Here is a 19,104-nt window from a genome sequence, read left to right as displayed (position 1 = left end):
GCACATGAAGGACAAGAAACTCCTCAGGAGTAGTCAGCATGGCTTCACCACGCAGAGGTCATGCTTGACCGCCTTGTTAAACTTCTATGATGACCTGACACGCCTGGTAGATGAGGGAAGAGCAGTGGCTGGTATCTGCCAGGCCTCCAGTAAGGCCTCTCACACCATCTCCCATAAGAGCCTCACAGCCCCTCAAGCTGTTGCTGTAGGGGCTGGATGAGCAGACAGTGAGGTGGATTGAACACTGGCTGCATGGCCGGGCCCTGAGGGTGCTGATGTGCAGCACAAAGTCTAGTTGGAGGATGAGGGGAGAGGAGAGGCGCCACATACTGGGTCCAGGGCTGTTCACCATCTTCATTAGTGATCTGCACAATGGGGCAGAGCGTAGCCTCAGCCAGTTTGCCAGTGACACAAAGCTGCGAGGAGAGGCTGATGGGCCAGAGGGGCATGTTGCCATTCAGCACAAGCTTGACAGGCTGGAGAAATGGGCTGACAGAAACCTCGGGAAGTTTGGCAAGAAGTGCAAAGTCCTGCACCTGGGGAGGAACAACCCCACACACCAGTGTATGCTGGGGGCCACCCAGCTGGAAAACAGCTTGGCAGAAAAGGCCCTGGGGATCCTGCTGGACACCGAGTTGGACGTGAGCCACTGATGTACGCTTGTGGCAAAGGCGGCTACGGCTATCCTGGGCTGCACCAGGCAAAGCACTGCCAGCAGGCTGAGGGAGGCAATCCTTCCCCTCTACGCTCCGCACTGGTGAAGCCACCCCTGGAGTACTGTGTCCAGTTCTGGGCTCCCCAGTACAACAGAGACACGGACGTACTGGATAGAGTCCAGTGAAGGACCACAAAGATGATGAAGGGGCTGGAACATCTCTCCCTTGAGGAAAGGCTGAGAGAGCTGGGACTGTTCAGCCTGGAGAAGATCAGGAAGATCTCATCAATGTGTATAAATACCAGAAGGGAGGGTGCCAAGAGGATGGAGCCAGGCTCTTTTCCATGGTGCCCAGTGACAGAGCCAGAGGCAATGGGCACAAACTGAAACACGGGAGGTTCCCTCTGAACATCAGGAAATGCTTTTACTGTGAGAATGAGCGAGCACTGTCACGGATCACCCTGGAAGGTTGTGGTCTCTCCATTCTTGGAGATACTCAAAAGCCGTCTAGACATGGTGCTGGACAACTGATTCTAGATGGCCCTGTTTGAACAGGGGGTTTGTACAAGATGACCTTCAGAGGACCCTTTCAACCGCAAACATTCCACAATTCTGTGAAACAACTAGATTTCTGTAGAAGGACACAAGTTGATCTGCTGTTACCAAATGGGCTCACATGCAGAAGCACAGGAAGCTTGTAAGCAATGTGAATAATGCAGATCTAGAATGAGTGTCTAAACAGAAAGCTGGTAATCAGGAATCTAAACATCTCAAGAAGGAATCTGACAGCCTTATGAAAGTTAATATATAACTAAACAGAGAATTTTATAGAGATGATCACAGAACTCCTCAGGTAACTGTTGTGTTTGCCTACTGAAGACTTCATGAAATAAGAATGATTTCTTATCTGCATTTGCATTGTAATATACAGCTACCAAGCTTCAAGGCTTGTGTCACTCACCTTTGGTGTTCAGAAATACATCTCTTGCCTTTGGAAATATAATTTGACTTCTGGGGACTTCTTGTACCTTATGGAATAGCAATTCCCAAGAGCCTGAGGGGCAGGATGGTGCAGAACTGATCCTTAAGATATTGAATTGTCACATGGGCCTAACTGGTTCATCCTGATCATGATAGAAACTTAAGTAACCACTGGGCAATTCTCCCTTTAGGTCAGACAAGGAAAAGATTGTCACATCTGGTTTGCTTTCATTCTTTCGTTCTCTTCTGCAATGTCAATGCTCTTCATCAAACACTGTCTGCTTTGTAGGATCATTATTTAACAAATAGTTGGGTACTGCTGAGAACTAAAGCACTGGAGATGCTTTTGAGCTCTCTGGTTTTGTTGTTCTGTCATATTTGATGTCACTAATCCATTGTCTACTGCAAATTCAAGACCTCTGATTGCTCTTATTTTTTTTAATATATATTACTTATCTTGGTTTGATACTAGTATAGGCATGTACATATACACAGTTGTCAAATACATATTTGTGTACGCACTTGTGTACATATGTGTGTATAATAAAGGCAGTATATGAAGGTATATGTAAAATTGAGAACCACAGGCAACACAACACTGGGCAGATAATTTTAAGGTGATAACAACTGCTCTATGCATCTACTACCAAATGTCAGGTTGGAGAGGCCTGAACATAATTAGACAGATGGACCCCTTTTAAACTTTTATTCCAATGTGGAAAACAATGGGCAAGAACAACATTAGACAGGTGGCCAAAGATTAAGAAACATCATACATAAAAAAGGAATAAAGTTATGGAACTGTCCTTAGAGAGTAGAGGGAAGAAGATTAATGCTTTCTATAGAAGGTTAACTTTCTTGAGCTAAGGGCAACTGAGAATAGTATGGCTTACACTGTCCTTTGAACCATATATACTAGGTCAGGTGTGGTGCAGCAGCAAGCCAGGAGTATGCTAACCTGCAAGGCCCAAAGGCAGAATTCTCCTTTCACTAAAAAACCTGTGGTTGTGTCTGTGGTATCAACCTCTCTAAGAATACTGGAGTCTGCCAAACAACTGTGGCTGAATCCGAATCTCCTTATAGAAGGAGAAGGACTATCTCACACACTGGCAAACACAGGAAGACATCCACAAATTTGTGAGCAAGTTCCACTACAGGTATCAGAAGAGTCTAGGCTTTTGTCCTTGAAGTCTGAACTTTTAAAGGCCACCCCTGACAATTAATACTTTATTACTGGAGATCCGAAAATGAATGATAGTTCATTGACACATTTAAGCCTAGCACTGGTTGAATCTTTAAAAAAAAAAAGCTTGGCTGTGACCAAAGTGATCCCCAGCTACTATATCTCCTAAAAGTTTTATTCTATTTATAATTAAGTTGTGCCCCCTATTGGAGCTCAAACTGTGTCAACTCCTAACTATTATTAATGAAGTTTAACAACAAACTCCTTCCAAACTTAACAAAACTGTTTCTTATAGTAAGCCATACAGAATATCTGAATACTGACCTTATTCACAGCTTCCACAAGCATCCTCATCTCCTTCTCAATGTCACTGACAAATTTTAAATCCTTCCTGCAAGAACAGCATTGTAGGTAAATGAGGCAAGAAAGCTTACAAAAATACAATACCTTAATCTTTTGTAACATTATTTTCAAACAAAATTAAAGAACTCAATTGACTGAAGCAGAAGCAGGAGTGAGAGCATATTTTCATTTATATATTATACTATTTACATTTAAAAAATTTTAGTACGTCATCACTATTACAAAAATTGTTCATTTTTTTCCCTTCAACACTTAGAACCCAGCATAAAATTCTATGATGCACCTCTACCATCTGAAAATACAATTCTACATTTTCAAATGGATAATGTAGATTTTAAAGCTGACATTTCAGTGTTTAAAATTACTTGTCATTAAGGCAATTAACTTAATTAGAATACATGATTAGACACAAAAATGGGTTTGGGTAAACAGAAGAGAGATCTTTTCCAAGACAGAGGAAAAGTGCACAGACTTTGGTCTTCAACTTGACTAGCATAACAAATTAGTAAGAACAAAAGAAGCATAAGGCTATTTGCAAGCAAACAAAATGTTCTTGATATGAGATATAAAGGATTTTTATTTTACCTTGTGCAATCACAGTAGGTGAAGTCTTTCACATAAGGGTGAGCTTTGTACTCTGTTCTTAAATAAGCAAGGAAACTAACTCGAAAAGTAAGGTTGCTATTTGTTAGAGCACCATCTCCATGGGGAAGAAAGGTTACATGAAGATTTCCTATCTCAAAGCTGGTTAGTAGTAAATAACTTTATTTCTTCAAAAGTAGGCACCATTCCATCCCAACACAACACCACTTTGTGAATGATGTCAGAACTTCATCAGTCAAGAAGTGTCTACCAAAGCAGGGCAAGCCCTACCATCTATGGTAGATGCCCTACCAAAGTTCTGGATGATAAAGTGAACGTATCATCAAAAGACCAAGTGGTCTCAAGCAAACAGGCGAAATAGCAACATTGAGTAGCTTAGCTACCAACATCACTTGATCACTGGTACAATGAACTGAGCCTATCACTGGAAAACATTCAAGGTTTTCTAACAGTGAATGGACACTGCATGTAGTTATCAGAACTCCTGGATCTTCAGTGGAGAAAAGCATTACATTGAGGTAACTGCAAAAAGGACCTGGACTTGACAAGTTAAAAAGAAAGGGGCATCCAAACACCTAGGCTGTAGGATGGATTGAGTACATGAACGTTACAGAAACTAATTTCATGGACAACACAACATCCCTAATTCCAGTGGCTTCCTAAAGACTAGAAGCAGGACCTTACCACCCTTTTGCTTGTAACATACTACACAATGGCAGAAATGTAACTACCCATATGTGTGTTCAAAGGCGAGTCAAGTGTTTTCTGTGCATTTAGTACCTCCAGAATCTTTCATAGAAAAGAACTTAATGAAAAAACAATCCTGAGCCACCTGATGATCTAAATGAGCCCCAACCTACAGACTGTTCAGACAGGAACAACACAGGGCAGGCCAATGCAGATGGTGGGAGAGACAGAACAATTGTTTTTTCTTTGGAATCACCAAGAAGATTCTGAGGGAGCATAATCTGAGTTGAGGAATCTTCAGTTTACTCTGAAGAGGTACCTGCAACAAACATCTGGAATGGCCTAGAGAGTTCTGGATGCATCAGTGAACAGCTGAGGCAATCCAACAGGAAGATGTATCAACTGTGTTGAGATGTTGAGAGTGAAGAATAGTAATTCAGGCTGTTTACTCCTCTGACACCAAGGCTGACAAAGCACAAGCAAGAGTTTCTTTAAAGTATCAAAACTTCCCATCAATGAAACAGTAAAGAAAAAATAAAGTAACTTTTCAAGAGTGTGCAGTCTTTCCATTCCAAATGTGGTAGCAAACGTCATTAGACTGCCATGACATAAGAGGAGCGGAGTGTCAGGTCAACATGCAAAGTATACTCTTTATTCCTAGCTATACAGAAGCATGAACCCACACTTCACTGAAGGGCAAAAAGAAGCTTACAGTTGCCAAGAAACATTGGCAAGCATGACTGTTAGCAAAGGTCTTGAAAGGCCAAGGGTAACAAACTATCCATTCAGATGAGGAAGAAAATAAAGGCTGTTGTAAATTATTTCACAAGAAGATGATAAAAAAAAAAAATCCTGCAGGTTCAGTCATCTCTGTATGATCCTGATCAGATATCGGGGTGAGTAGGACAGAAGTGGCTACTGTTTACTTCTCACCTGTACTTGTGTCTAGTTCTGGTCTTGCAGTTTCAGGTTGCTTGTTTTGGTGTCTCATCTGCTTGCTCATATCCTGTTTGAAGTATTTCATTTGTGGTCATCCTGAGCTGGAATTTGCCTGTGTATTTACAAATTAACCAATGTACAATTCATACCGTCCTATCAAAACCAAAGGGAGTGTCTCCATTTCCCAGGATACTGATGAGTATCTACTATCGAACTTAAGTATTTTCTCACGGATTTTTATTTCTTTCTGGCTACTTATCTGAGCTCTTACAGTAAGTTTTCCAAGTTTTGTCAAGTGTGTTGTTCTGTTGTTATTTTTAAAAGGAATATTGTTACTGCTTACTAGGGTAGAAATCATGATTTGCACACAATTCATTCCATTAAGCTATTAATGACTGGTTATGGCCAACCAACCAGTTAACTGCTCACTCAGAGCTCCTATGCTTTAACCTGCAATAGACACACAATGAAAAATAAGGTACAGCAAAATGAAGTGGTTATTAGAATAAACACATCCAATCTGCCTGTGTGTATACTGAAATTCTGCAACGTGGGACTTGAAAGCCTCTGTGCAGTGTCTAAAAATGGTGTACGTTTGGCTTTTCCCCTCCTCACACTGCATGTAAGCAGGAACAGGTCTACTGTCATTTCAGTTCCTCTCAACCACACTACTTCATAAGAGTGTTCCTCACTACTTGTTTTTTCACTGTAGTGTGTGCTGTGTAATTTTTCCTTTCCCAACATTTTGCTGACTTTGCCAAAACCCTCCTTGTTCTTGTAACACTTGCCAGTACAAGACTCTACTCTAGGTGGCTGACATTCCAGGCTTGCAGCCATGTTTGAGAAGTAGCCCTCTTACCCCTAAACCTGTACACTGCTCCTATTGTCAGATCACATACAGGAGTGCTTGCTCTGCCTTCATTGTTTACAACAGCATGTGAAGGGTTAACTCTTTGGAAGACTGGATAAGAGGATGTCTACAAAGGACCCATCTCCCTCTGTATCTCTCTAGACTTAACCATCTGATCCAAGATTTCCTTGGTCCATACAGCTGCTGTGGGGTCTTGCACAGCCAGTGACAAAATAAGAAATTCTATTCTGTTTAGTTCCATGTGGCCAGATATTCTAGATGTCCTCCTCTCCTTCTCCAATAGTCTTAATTCATCAAAGAGCAGCAGCCTTAGCATCATCCCTGTCAAAACTGGGCATTGATATCTGTGCCACTCTATCCTCCAACTTCATGTGAGCAGGCCAACATGAGCATTTGCTTTTTCTCTGTGTCTATTTCTCAAGTATTTTAGAGAGATCAGTGCTCAAGTGTCCACACAGTGGATCTATACTCAGTTGTGCTGGTACAGTCATCTTTAAACTAGAAGACCGATTCCCATTGGCAGCATGATATTTCCTTATGTAAAGCTGTAGGGTGTAGAGACTTACGTTCTGACAGATTCTGAAAAACACATCAGCAAGACTGGCTGCAGCAGCATTACCATGTTATTCCTGGTGCTCCCTTCTCCTGTCACTCTCCTACAAAGGAGACATATCCTGGCATACTTACACTTACTCATCTTCTTCCTGTTACCTGGAGTTGTACTGCATCTTGGAGCTTTAGAGTTCTGTAATTAAAGATTGCAGCTCAAAATCAGGAGCTCTCACAGCTTTCTCAAGTCTTCTCATTTGCAGACCTGCATTTTTTTCAGCCCCTGACAATGTATCACCTTCCCAGATCAATGGATTGCCTAAACAAATTAATATCACAGCCTTCTACTCATGGTTTTTGGCAGCAGCTGCCTTTTTGAGGCAGTGACCCTGAATGCACAGGAAGGTGGCTGTCGTATTTCTCATCGTTCCGAGATCACATACACAGATGTGTAGCTTATGCCCTGCAGAAAAATCACAAGCCCTGAACTTCTGCATTACTTGAGGGACCTGCACAAGTAAGAATCAATGCATCTGTCAAAACCTACACAGAATACTGAGCTACCTGAAGAAAATACTGTAACAGATACACTTTGCAGGTCCTGCCACTATGAAGGAAACCCAGACCTTTTGCAGGGCTGCTGAAATAAAGATCGAAGAGCAGTCAAGGAATTAAGTTCATAAAACCACAATTTACAAATTGCTGCTCATGTAGAAGAGAGGTATGTTAATACAGGGAGAAGCTCACTTATCTTGAAGACTAGATAAATGAAATTTAGTAATTCAATGTGCAAAGTCACCGACTTGAGGACTAACAGAACCTTTGCTTTAAGCTGTGAATCAGTAAGAATAACCTGGCTGTATTATTGTGAATTACCAATATAGCGCAGCTACAAAGGAGATGTAACTAAAATTGTAGAATGACTGAAAAGAGATACTGGATATTAGGATATGAGACTGGACATTAAGAAGTATTTCTTTCTAGAAGGGGTTGTTAGGCGTTGGAATGGGCTGCCCAGGGAGGTGGTAGAGTCCCCATCCCTGGAGGTGTTTAAGAGTTGGGTTGACATAGCGCTGAGGGATGTGGTGTAGTTGGGAACTGTCAGTGTTAGGTTAATGGTTGGACTGGATGATCTTCAAGATCTTTTCCAACCTAGATGATTCTGTGAGATATTTCCATAGAGAAGCATGGAAGCATTAAGGCTATTTTTCAAGGTATCTGTTAGACCATCTGCAACACAGTGCATGATCCTGGTCAGTTCTGTTCACGAAAGATGAGCATTGCACTACGGGTAGAGAATAGCTGACAAGAAGGCAAGACTGGATTGTGTTCCAAAAAGAGAGGGGACTACACACACACGACACAAGATGTTCAACATAGTAAAAAAGTGAAAATGTGCACTTTGTTTTCTGAAAGATGTAGGAAAAAATATATTCTATATACACTTAAGAGAACAGTCCTTATAAAATACAGCTTAAATGCAAATACTAATAAAACAGTACCTCCACAATGAGAACATTCAGCTCTTATCTTGCAGTAGGCTAATCAGTTGGAAGTAAAGTAACAAGTGATGTACTCCTAAATTCTGTGTGGCTATTTAAGTGAAATTTTCACTTGTCTCAAAACATCAGCAAATTAAAGGACTTTCAAGTAGAAAAAATCCTCACAAAAATATGAAATTTATATATCATTAGTGAAGCAAGAGCAAAACAGATTCAGCTGTTCTAAAAATTTAAGACACACACACACACAAGAGCAAAAACTTCTTAGATTTTTTTTTTTTACCATTCAGGATCTTTTTAAAAAGATGTCTGGTCCCTCCCTGTCACTCCAGATTGCATGGTATTTATTAGTGTGATGCTTTTCATATTACCTTGACTTTCTATTGCTTCATTTTCAGATGTTTCAGTCTAGCAGCACTCTTTGCAGTCAGCACGGGCAGGCTTAGCTCTGCATCAACAGTTTTATTACTCTCATTTCTTTATTTTTAAAATAAAGGCAGTAAAGCAAAAAAAGAAATGAGAGCATGTTTCATTACTAAGCTATTCACTTTTGTCTCTGTTGAAAAGTTTACAAGGAGCATCAAAATGGAGGTTGGTTGTGTATGAAAGCAGTGTAGATGTAAGAAGTACAGGTACTGATATATAGTGAAAAAAATGATGGAAAATGATGGTTCTGTTCTAAATATGGTCCTGTTACAGAACAAAGCAAACCGTCAGGCACTTTTTACCTTTCACATTCTCATTCTGGAGGTCTTGAAAACATGATCATTTTTACAAGAGTAAATAGAACTATTCAGCATTTCCCATCCTACACTCAGCACTGTTTACCTATGACACCTGTCATCATTAGAATACGTACTTCGCATCTTCTTTTAAAAGGTCACTGTACTTTGGTCCAGAAGAACGGATGTTAAAAGGATCAGAATTATCATCTATTTCAAGAGCCTCAGCAAGACGCCTACATTTGAGGGTAGGAGGGAAAAAAAAAAAAGAACATTACAAAAATGCAATCAAGCAAAAATAAACACACTAATCCCCCCAGTCTCCCAAACATGTTGCCATTGAAGAGTACAGATACGGGTTACTAATACACATGCACAACTTGCAAAGTGGAGTCTGCACATTTGAAACTACTCAGGACTTTTCACTAGAATATTCTAGTAAGATCTCAGACCACTCAGTACATATCCCTATAACAGAGGAATCATCTCCACATTTATCATTTCTTTAGGTCATGCAGGAAAGGATTTTTTTTTTTTAAAACACATAGCATTAACTTTCTGAACTTGGGACTTCTGAAAAAAACCAAGTTCATTACCCACCTGTTCCTCTGAAGAGCTAAGCATTCTTCATCACATTGCAACCTGAATTATGAAAGAAAAATACAATTAGAATTGCTGTTGTTACTCATACTTTCCAAACTGTGGTTTGCTGGTGTCATGTTATCACTGCCTAAAAAAGTAAGAAGAGTGTGTGAGAATAGTTTGTTGTATTAGATGAGATAATACAGCTAAAACCAAACAACAACCGAAGATCTTTGAGACACAAGACCTTCTCCAGGTCTTTAACAGAAGCAGCAATTACCAAAGCCACACAGAAGCTGAGAAAAACAAGTTCTGAATTAGATTATACTGGTAAATCAGATAATTTGAAGAAAAAAAATATGCAGTTGATAACAACATTGAAGGGATGCTAGGAAGGATGTGAAATTAGCAAAGGAAGATGTGACAAGGTCACTTCTATGCATCAGAAAACAAGAGGAAAGTTAGCTATGTATATGGAGGATCATATTGCACCATAAAAATCAGTATTTCAACTGAGCCATGACTCCTAGTGGCAGTGGAGTTATGAATTTCAGTTTTCTGTCTCATTTTTGAAAGGTATTGTATTTTTTTTTTAAGAGATAAATCTTGATCTTTCTCTGAGATTTTTCTCTAGAATTTCACAGTTGCAGTTACAAACTACTGCCCCTTAGACTGCATAAGTGAGTTCATTCTGTTGATGATAGTTCCTTGATTTCAAACAAATAATTTCTACAAGGGAAACTGGTTCATTCAGTGACTTGTATAATGTTTGGAGACACAAAGCTATAGGATCCAGAACTTCTGGTGGGTTTTTTTGGAAGCAGAAGAAAGCTAACATACTTGCATTATGAGATCACCCTGTTACTGTTTAGTATCATTTGTGGAAGAATCATTTTTTCCTCCTCTGAAAGAGGAATGTAGCCAATTTGGAGAAGCTACTCCAGGACTGATCAAATTTGTCACAGAAAAACTCCCAAAACCTAAAAAGCTAACCAAACTAAAGTATAAACTGTCTCCAGATAGGACCAGAGAGAAAAAACAAGAAAGGAAATCTGTCTGATTTGCATAAAATATTTCTGAACAATTTGCATAAAGTATTCTGGAGTTGAACAATAAATTAGAAATTTAAGAATAAATATTTTATGTGTCACCATCTCTTTTACCCCCCAGCCCAGTATTTGGTAGATGAAGAGAGCAGGGAAGGAAGAATACTTCCCTTGATTGTCCTTGAATGAAGGCAACCTGCCACAGTTCACATATCATATCAGGAAAGATTTCCATGAAAAAAAAAGTAATCTCTGGTAATTTCAAGTATTCAAGGAAAGGGCAGCATAAGTCTGCCCACACAGAAAGGTGTGCAGCAGTAACTACAACACAACTTATATCACATGCTGCAAAGTCTGGGATACCAACAGAGACACCAGTACCTCAATTGCTCATACATCTGTTATGACAGACCTGCAGCTTCAGTAGCTGAAGAGGTCACTCCCTCTGCTTCTACCACACCACACCTCCATCCTCCCCCACTGAGTTCTAGCACTGCCAAATGGTTGGTTCTCTTTAAACAGTGACTTTTTATTTTGAGAACCTGAAGTTGGCTTCATATTGTTGAGTATATTTGCATCTGGTTGGCAGTGTGATACAAACAGGAATAAAATAGTTGAGGCTCAAGCTGGGTAAAGCAGCGATTATTCTACAGAGACTTTCCAGGAGACAAAAAATAATGCTTTATTGTACATTTCTGAGTATTCAATTAATTGAAACAAACAGGGTAGGCTAAAAAAAAACCAAGACAATTACTGTTTCCTGTTTGTGTCTGTCTTATACCATGCTTATATAGTACTAATACTACGCTCTTTCAAGTTGCATGCAGGGATCAGTACAGATCTCCCTCTTACACCTTGTCTTTCCCCCCCATCTTCTGAAGTATGACATTGGCCCAACTAGAATGAACCTGGAGACTGGGAGAAACAGGTGCTCTCACACGTCATTTCTGGTGCTAGTTCACCTTGCCATACATTCAGAGTCCAAATTATTTCAGTGTAGTACATTATCCAAAAATGACTTGGTAATAACATGCTACAATTCCAGACATTACACAGATAAGCAGAACAGAATTACTAGCAAAAGTTCTTTAAGTATGCTGGTAGTAGCTTTTTATACAGGAACTCATGAAGCAACTGTATGGGAAATTTCACTACTTTGACTATACACAATATAAAGGAAAGTTAGATTTTAACACACATAACAGACTGATTCTGCAATAATCAATTTCACAATTAAGAGAGAGGAGAGATGGTAAAAGAAAATAAACTAAACCCAGAAATTAGGGACTTCAAGGGCAAATACTTCAGAAAACAAGTTTCTGCCAGAAGGATATTGGAGAAACTTGGCAATTCTTTGCAGAAATTATACTAAAAGTAAAAAGACACACTATTCCAATCCTGAGGAACATCAGAAGGAGTAGAAAAATGACCAAACTTAAGCCACAAGTGCTTTTGTGACTTAAAAGCAATTTTCAGTGCCAGCCAGTATGAGAACACAGACACACCAATGAAATTGAGATATAAATGTAAGAAATCTAAAAAGGGTAATAGAAAAATACTACAAATTTTAACATGATGATTAGGGGAAAATATGCCCTATTAATCATCCAGGAAGGAATGATGGATGCTGGAACAGAAGGTAACAGCAAAAAGTTAGTGTCTAGAAATCTGAAAAAAAACCCAGAGGAACTCTAAGGAGTTTGCTGGGTAGAAAAACTTTGAAACCACAATTATATTGTTCCTTATATAATTATAACAACAAACCAGCCAATGATAGATGACTCATTCTACATGAAAGCAAAACCATAACCCACTAAAGGAATCGCACAATTCTCTTTTATCAGTATTGTTACAGCAGAGACAGGTTATCTAAAGTCTTCCTATTTTAGCTCACAATGGTATTTTGCTCACAATATTATGTACTTTCCACATCGTCTATGTTTCAGGTACACACAAGGGTTTCCAGTATGTTTTTACATGTATCTCCTTACCTGGCCTGCTTCATTTCTTTTTTCGTAATAAGCCTACTGATTTCCACTGAATCTCCAAGCTGTAGATCTGTTAACTTAGTGGCTATAGATATAGCAGCTATTCTGAAAAAGACAACCATTAGATTTCATTTGAGGCAACACATAAACATTTGAAAAGGTGTATAAAGCTGCAGATTTAAACCTCCAAGTGGAAGATGATAGACAGTTTCCTCCTCAAATTACAGAATGAGACTCCAATTCCACATCACCTAGTTTTAGGTATCTACGTAAATTAAGGTTACTCTCATCTCCCTCAAGCAACTAGAAGCAAGACTAACAAATGGACATACTTCTTCAGGGAATTTTTCAAAACATCAATTCTAAGCAAGTCTAAACTAGGTAGTGCAAATATTTTCTCTTCTCTTCTCACCTGCTTAATATTCAAACTACAGCTGACTGTATAGATTTAATTGCCTTTTCAACTTTTATGTGATTCTTCCTTAACTGTGTGCAACTAAAACCTGTAAAGTGAATTTAAAAAGTACTTAGAAATCTGCTTAGAAAACGTTGATGATATAAGCCCTAAGGAAAGGGCAAAATACCCCTATTGAGACTATTACAATTTTCTTTTTAAAGATTCTTCACCACTCCCTTCAATAACAAGCCTACCCAGTCTGATTTTCTTGCTAAAATTTCTTTAACTAAAATATACATGTTTTTAGTGAAATATCCCACATCATTCTCAAACAAAATCCTGGAAATAGAACATTCTATCCTCTGAATTATTTTTTCTGTTAAATTCATATAAAAGGATATGCTTGCCTCTATGTTTTGCATCACATTCAGAGAACTAGTCATCTACCAGGATGGAGGATAATCCGCAGCTGATGACACCAAGCTGTGTGGTGCAGTCAACATGCTGGAGGGAAGGGATGACATCCAGAGGGACCTGGACAGGCCTGAGAGGTGGGCCCGTGCCAATTTAATGAAATTCAACAAGGCCAAGTGCAAAGTCCTGAAGCTGGGTCGGGGCAATCCCAAGCACACAAAATGGCTCTAGGATGGGTGCACTGAAAGCAGCCCTGTGGAGAAGGACTTAAGGGTATTGGTGGATGAAAATTAAATATGAGACAGCAATGTGTGCTTGCAGCCCAGTGAGCCAACCGTATCCCGGGCTGCATCAAGAGAAGCGTGACCAACAGGTTGAGAGAGGTGACTGTCCCCCTCTACTCTGCTCTTGTGAGACAGTGATTGGAGAACTGTCTTTAGTTCAGTGTAAGAGAGACATGGACCTGCTTAAGTGGGTCCAGAGGAGGCCAGAAAGATGATCAGGGGGCTGGAGCACCTCCCCTATGAGGACAGGCTGAGAGAGTTGGGGTTGTTCAGCCTGGAAAAGAGAAGGCTCTGGGGAGACCTTATAGCGGCCTTCCAGTACTTAAAGGGGGCTACAGGAGAGATGGGGAGGGGCTCTTTAGCAGGGAGTGTGGTGACAGAATGAGGGGTAACTTTTAAACTGAAAGAGGGCAGATTTAGATTAGCTAGAAAGAAGAAATTCTTCACTGTGAGGGTGGTGAGACGCCCGAACAGGTTGGCCAGAGGGGCTGTGGCTGCCCCCTCCCTGGCAGTGTTCAGGCCAGGTTGGACGGGGCTTTGAGCAACCTGGGCTAGTGGAAGGTGTCCCTGCCCATGGCAGGGGTGTAGGAACTATATCATCTTTAAAGATCCCTTCCAACTCAAACCATTCTATGACAACTCAGTTTGCATATTAAGAACTGAGAGTTAAGATGCTAAAGCTCTCCTGCCTAAATTTAGCTCTTTCAGAATTACTTTAAATCACTCTTTAGCTTCCATCATCCACATGGACTAGGTTCCATCACACATTAAAGGAAACTTAGCAACTCACACATGGATCGCTATATGTAATCCCCTATATTCAGAAACCTGAATCTGGACCTGCCCAATTATTCTGTATCTAACTGCTCTATGTAGGTAGAGCAGAGTTCCATAGATGGAAGATTCAAGCTTTGACACACCACCAGTTAGACTAACAACGATAAAAGAGGAATGTTCAGGAGAATATAAAGAAGAAACCATGTGAAAGTACAAAAAAACCCGAAAAAGCTTGTGAATTAAATATATTCAGTCAAGCCTGAAATTTAATAAAATGGCAAAGAATTGAGTCCAGTAACTAACTAAAAGAATTATTACAGTACAAACCTTTGATATGTATTAGATGCTTCTGAGCAAATCATACTCTCCTTTCTTCTTCCACATTCACATTGAAGATCAACCTGTTTTATCACACAAGAGAGCAGCTTTTTAAAACTTTGGTCTTTTTATGGCCATGCAGGGATCAAGGCAGGTAATTTTTTTCCTTTAAAAAGTCCCATTTTAGTGGAATTACAGCTAATTAAAAGTGATGAATACAGTTTTTTAAAAAATTCAATATTATAAGTTTACGGAAAAAACGTCATGCTATCCATGTGCAAACGTGTCTCTGTCACAACAGTTACTGGCTGATAATTAAACCATAAAACTGACAGTGAATTTTCTTTGGGTATCTAACCTTTGCGCAGCAGGATGTTGTCGGACAGGGTGAAGAAGGATGACACGGAGCCATACAGGGATGATTACAATATAGCCTTGGAATAGTACATGGCTGTTTACACTCTTCATCTATAAGACATTCTCCTTTATGACAGATTCTTTTACATTTGTGCATTCCACATTTTAACATTTGATTGCAGCGAAGTCCACAGGAAATGTCAGTGAGATGACAAGGAATATTACTTCGCAGCTGGAAGAGAAGAGGAAAAAGATGACAACTAAAAATGAAATATTATAAATGCAAATCTCAAAGTCCTTTTACTGTTCACACCTGCACGGTCCATGAGAGAATAATACTACTATATCATCTTAGGACAAAGACTGAGCTTTTACTTCTATCGTAGTCCAATATAGCAGTTGGTTTGAATGTGTATGGCAGGAAAGATAAATTTTTCTAATTTAATCACATTAAACTCAAACTCCAGTAACATATTCCATTCCAAAGAGGTCACAAAAATCTAGACCTACAGTCCTAGAACATTATTTAGTATTCAATAACATTAAGTGTCCAGACTTACTTCGTGTTTGCCCATACACCATTTCTGAGTGAGATAAGTACAGGGTGGACATTTCTCCTCACTGTGACAGGAATGGTACACTGCAGTCACAGAAACATAAAAGCCAGCACAATTTTATTAGTATACCTCAATCAAATGCATTAAAGGAGACACTAAAGACCATTAAACAACAGTTTGCATTCAGAACTACACAATTTATGGGAAGTATGATGCTTCATGCAAGGATAATCTGTTCTTTAAAATTTATGAGGGCAGATTTTTAGAATATTCTTCCATATTTTCTAAATTAAATAGCAGATAATTTTGTAACCTCTGAGTAGGGTTATACTATCAGACAGTTTGTCAGAAAACACATCTGTTTGACCTGTGCTATATTTTTTGTGATCAGCTAATGTAATTCCAAGGAACATAGAAATTAACTGTTCACTAGATTATCCTACAGTTTCAATAGAGCACTTAATCTTCAGAATACACTAGTTAGTGTATTGTGACTATTAATAACAATCGGAAAAAAACCCCAATGGTTTTGCCAGTCAGAAGTACCACTACTAATATTCTTGACGAGTTTTAAGTTGGTTGGCTTTTAAGGGTAGACTTTGGGAAATATTCAGATCTACTGGAAGAACAGCTAATAAAAAAGCTAATATATTTTGAAACAAATTTGTGTACACTTTTTTACATTTTCGTAAAAAAATAAAAGAAACAAAACACCCAAAACTGACTTACCTGGATGATCACAGTCATGTGGCCTGGTGCATGTCTTTTTACATTCTGGTGGCTGAGTGCCACAGGGGACAGGGGGATAAATCACAGATTCACCACAGTAACAAGTTAACTCGTCAAAACCTGAAAAAAAACAAGTCAAATATATGCCAATAGCTACATGTATTATGACTATGATCACTCATTAATAATTATGCTTGCTTTTAGACAGTGGTTCTTTGACAGCAACACGTTGAACTGGAGCAAGAGAAGCGCTCATGACAAGTTGAAAGCTGTTGCTGTTCTATCCTTGACTTAAAAATGAGAAGATAACTCTTGAATTCCCTTCCAGAAAGCACATAATCCAAATCTTGTGTTTCAAACTTCCCCCATCATCTCTTTTTCAGACCAGTAGTTAGATTTTGTCCTGTTGCAAACCCTGTACATGGTACTGGGAAGATTCCAGAGAGAATTACCAAAAGGCCAGCAGTCTGTAGGCTTCTTCACATAATTTCTTCTGTATACTACTTTATGTCATTTAGTATTATATATATCCTCATAAACACCTTATTAACCTGTCCAAATACTTCAAAGCAAACTTTGTATGTTCTAGAAGTTCTCTGTCTCAGGCAGTATATGTTTCACACACACACACACACACATTTGGGAAACAGATTTTAAACTCTTATCACAAGATTCCAAATCTCAAGTAATAAAATAAACAAAGAAATAGAAATACACACCCCATCCCAACTAAAACTTAACACTGCACAAAAATTAACACTGTTCACTGCTGTTTTTCCAAACAAAGAACTGGGAGGGTGACCAATTAGAATGCAAACTACAGTTCAAACAGATAAATACTTAGAAAAACAGGACACTAAGAGAAAATACCAACATCACAAGTCATAGAAGGAGGCCTGAGAACTAAAAGAGAGTATGATTTTTCTATAAATGAAGAGATAGTGGATCAGAGAGAACAGGAGACAATGATGGAAGAGGTAAAAAAATAATGGGGCAATAAAAATACAAATCAACAATTCTAACCTGAAGAGAAGATGAGCATGTTAAGTGAGATGCTGAATTCAGCAAGTTCTCTGACTCTGGGAATCATAGGATTCCTCCTTCCTAATCTACCAAAGCAAAATCCGTTGAATAAAACCTCAAAGGTTCCTACTGTTCCACTTCCATGGATACGATAGCTGCTGGATCAATATGCAGGTCCAGCCAGTACCAAGACTAAACACACATTTCAGAGAGACAAGACACACAATACATACATGACAATAAAATGATCAGACACACAGACTAACACAGGGACAACTGAACAAGATTCATGTCAGCAGGAATACCAATAGCCATGTCCTCATCCTCCTCCTCCTCTTCTCCAGCTCAGCAGGATTGAAGATCACTGGTGAAGACACACTTGCATACACTCTAGATTCACATGCACACCATATTCCTGGATCTCAAATATTAGCATAGGCTCTGTCTAATATCCATACCTGGACAGACCCATTACTCAGTCACTGAATGAAAGCTTGGGTATTTCCAGAGGCAGATCTCCTCTGACTAGCCAGTCAGTCCAGCTCTGAAACAAGTTCCTTGCCAAATTACCCAGACATACACAGGACTGAAATTAACAACAGAATCACACACACCCCCTTCATCTCTCCAGGTACTGGCACCCAGACCAAGGGGCCCCTCTAAGTTATGATCCCATTCTCCAGCTGCTGGCATACACTACAGCAAGTCTATTTGGTCTCTCCAGTTGTTGGCATAGAGATTATGTGCTCCCATGACCTGCAGTCAAGTCTCCAGCTGCTGGCACTTAGACTTCTTACACAAAGAATAAAGAATGAGATTACACTGACAGATATTAAGTCTTATTCTTAACTAGGACAGGATAGACAGTTGTCATCAGGTGCACAGGACGCTCTCTACCAGAGCGCCGCACTGACCAGCAGCTTCATTTGTACAAATGGTGCCTTTTATCTCTCCTTCTCTCAATTTTCCCATGCATCCACCTCAGCTTCTCCCAAATCATCTACCAAAATAAATTTCTCCCCATTGGTCCCAGCTTATGTACATCTGTACCCAAATCTGCTATTTTTGGTATCATTAGCTTGGTCATCCCAGCATCACAGAACTACCCAAGTTCTGTTTGCCTTGCAATATTTCACTCCCAGAAAGGCTCCCAATACCTCCCTCCTCCAATTACCTGTGAAGCTCAGTCATCTCTCACCCTTAACATCTGTGAAAACCATCCATTCCTCACAGCACTATTTGAAACTTCTGTCAGCTTTTCACTGGGCTTTTTCTTACGCTCAGAAATTTCTCATGTCTGGCTGTTTTTTATCGTCTGTTCAGGCTCTTAAATTTCAGGCTGGGTCCTAGACATTTACCCATGTATCTTATAGAGCAGCAGTTAGTAGAAAGAATTGCAATTTTTGTCTAAGGAGACTTAATTATAATAAATTCCAGCAAGTAAGAATGCTGGGGAAAACAAAACATTAGGAGTTACAAGAAAGAAGTAGAAGTAGATAAAATCTGAGAACTTTCAGAACATCCATGGATTTTCTGTGGAAAGCAAGCACGGAAAAAGAGTAGGGCTTTTGCTGTCC

General features: G+C 39.5%; 1 protein-coding gene across 5 annotated transcripts in view; it reads right to left on the bottom strand.

Annotated features, from left to right (window-relative positions):
- NFX1 (nuclear transcription factor, X-box binding 1) overlaps positions 1 to 19,104 on the bottom strand; it is a 70,100-nt gene that overhangs the window by 13,280 nt on the left and 37,716 nt on the right. For 4 of the 5 annotated variants that reach the window (XR_012633177.1, XM_074899821.1, XM_074899820.1 and 1 more), the window contains exons 14-21: positions 16,505 to 16,624; positions 15,779 to 15,858; positions 15,220 to 15,450; positions 14,871 to 14,944; positions 12,675 to 12,776; positions 9,656 to 9,697; positions 9,193 to 9,291; positions 3,144 to 3,210 (exon numbers count right to left, since the gene is read on the bottom strand). Coding sequence is in view for 3 of the 5 variants with exons in the window: in XM_074899821.1 (XP_074755922.1) it covers positions 3,144 to 3,210; positions 9,193 to 9,291; positions 9,656 to 9,697; positions 12,675 to 12,776; positions 14,871 to 14,944; positions 15,220 to 15,450; positions 15,779 to 15,858; positions 16,505 to 16,624 (815 nt within the window). In the remaining 2 variants the exon portion in view is untranslated. Of the gene's footprint in view, positions 1 to 3,143; positions 3,211 to 5,405; positions 7,028 to 9,192; positions 9,292 to 9,655; positions 9,698 to 12,674; positions 12,777 to 14,870; positions 14,945 to 15,219; positions 15,451 to 15,778; positions 15,859 to 16,504; positions 16,625 to 19,104 lie in introns of all 5 variants that reach the window. The other variant, XR_012633178.1, reaches the window with a different exon arrangement.

Source organism: Athene noctua, chromosome 2 (genome assembly GCF_965140245.1).
Source record: "Athene noctua chromosome 2, bAthNoc1.hap1.1, whole genome shotgun sequence".
Taxonomy (NCBI): Eukaryota; Metazoa; Chordata; class Aves; order Strigiformes; family Strigidae; genus Athene; species Athene noctua.
This window is presented reverse-complemented; position numbering and strand designations above follow the sequence as displayed.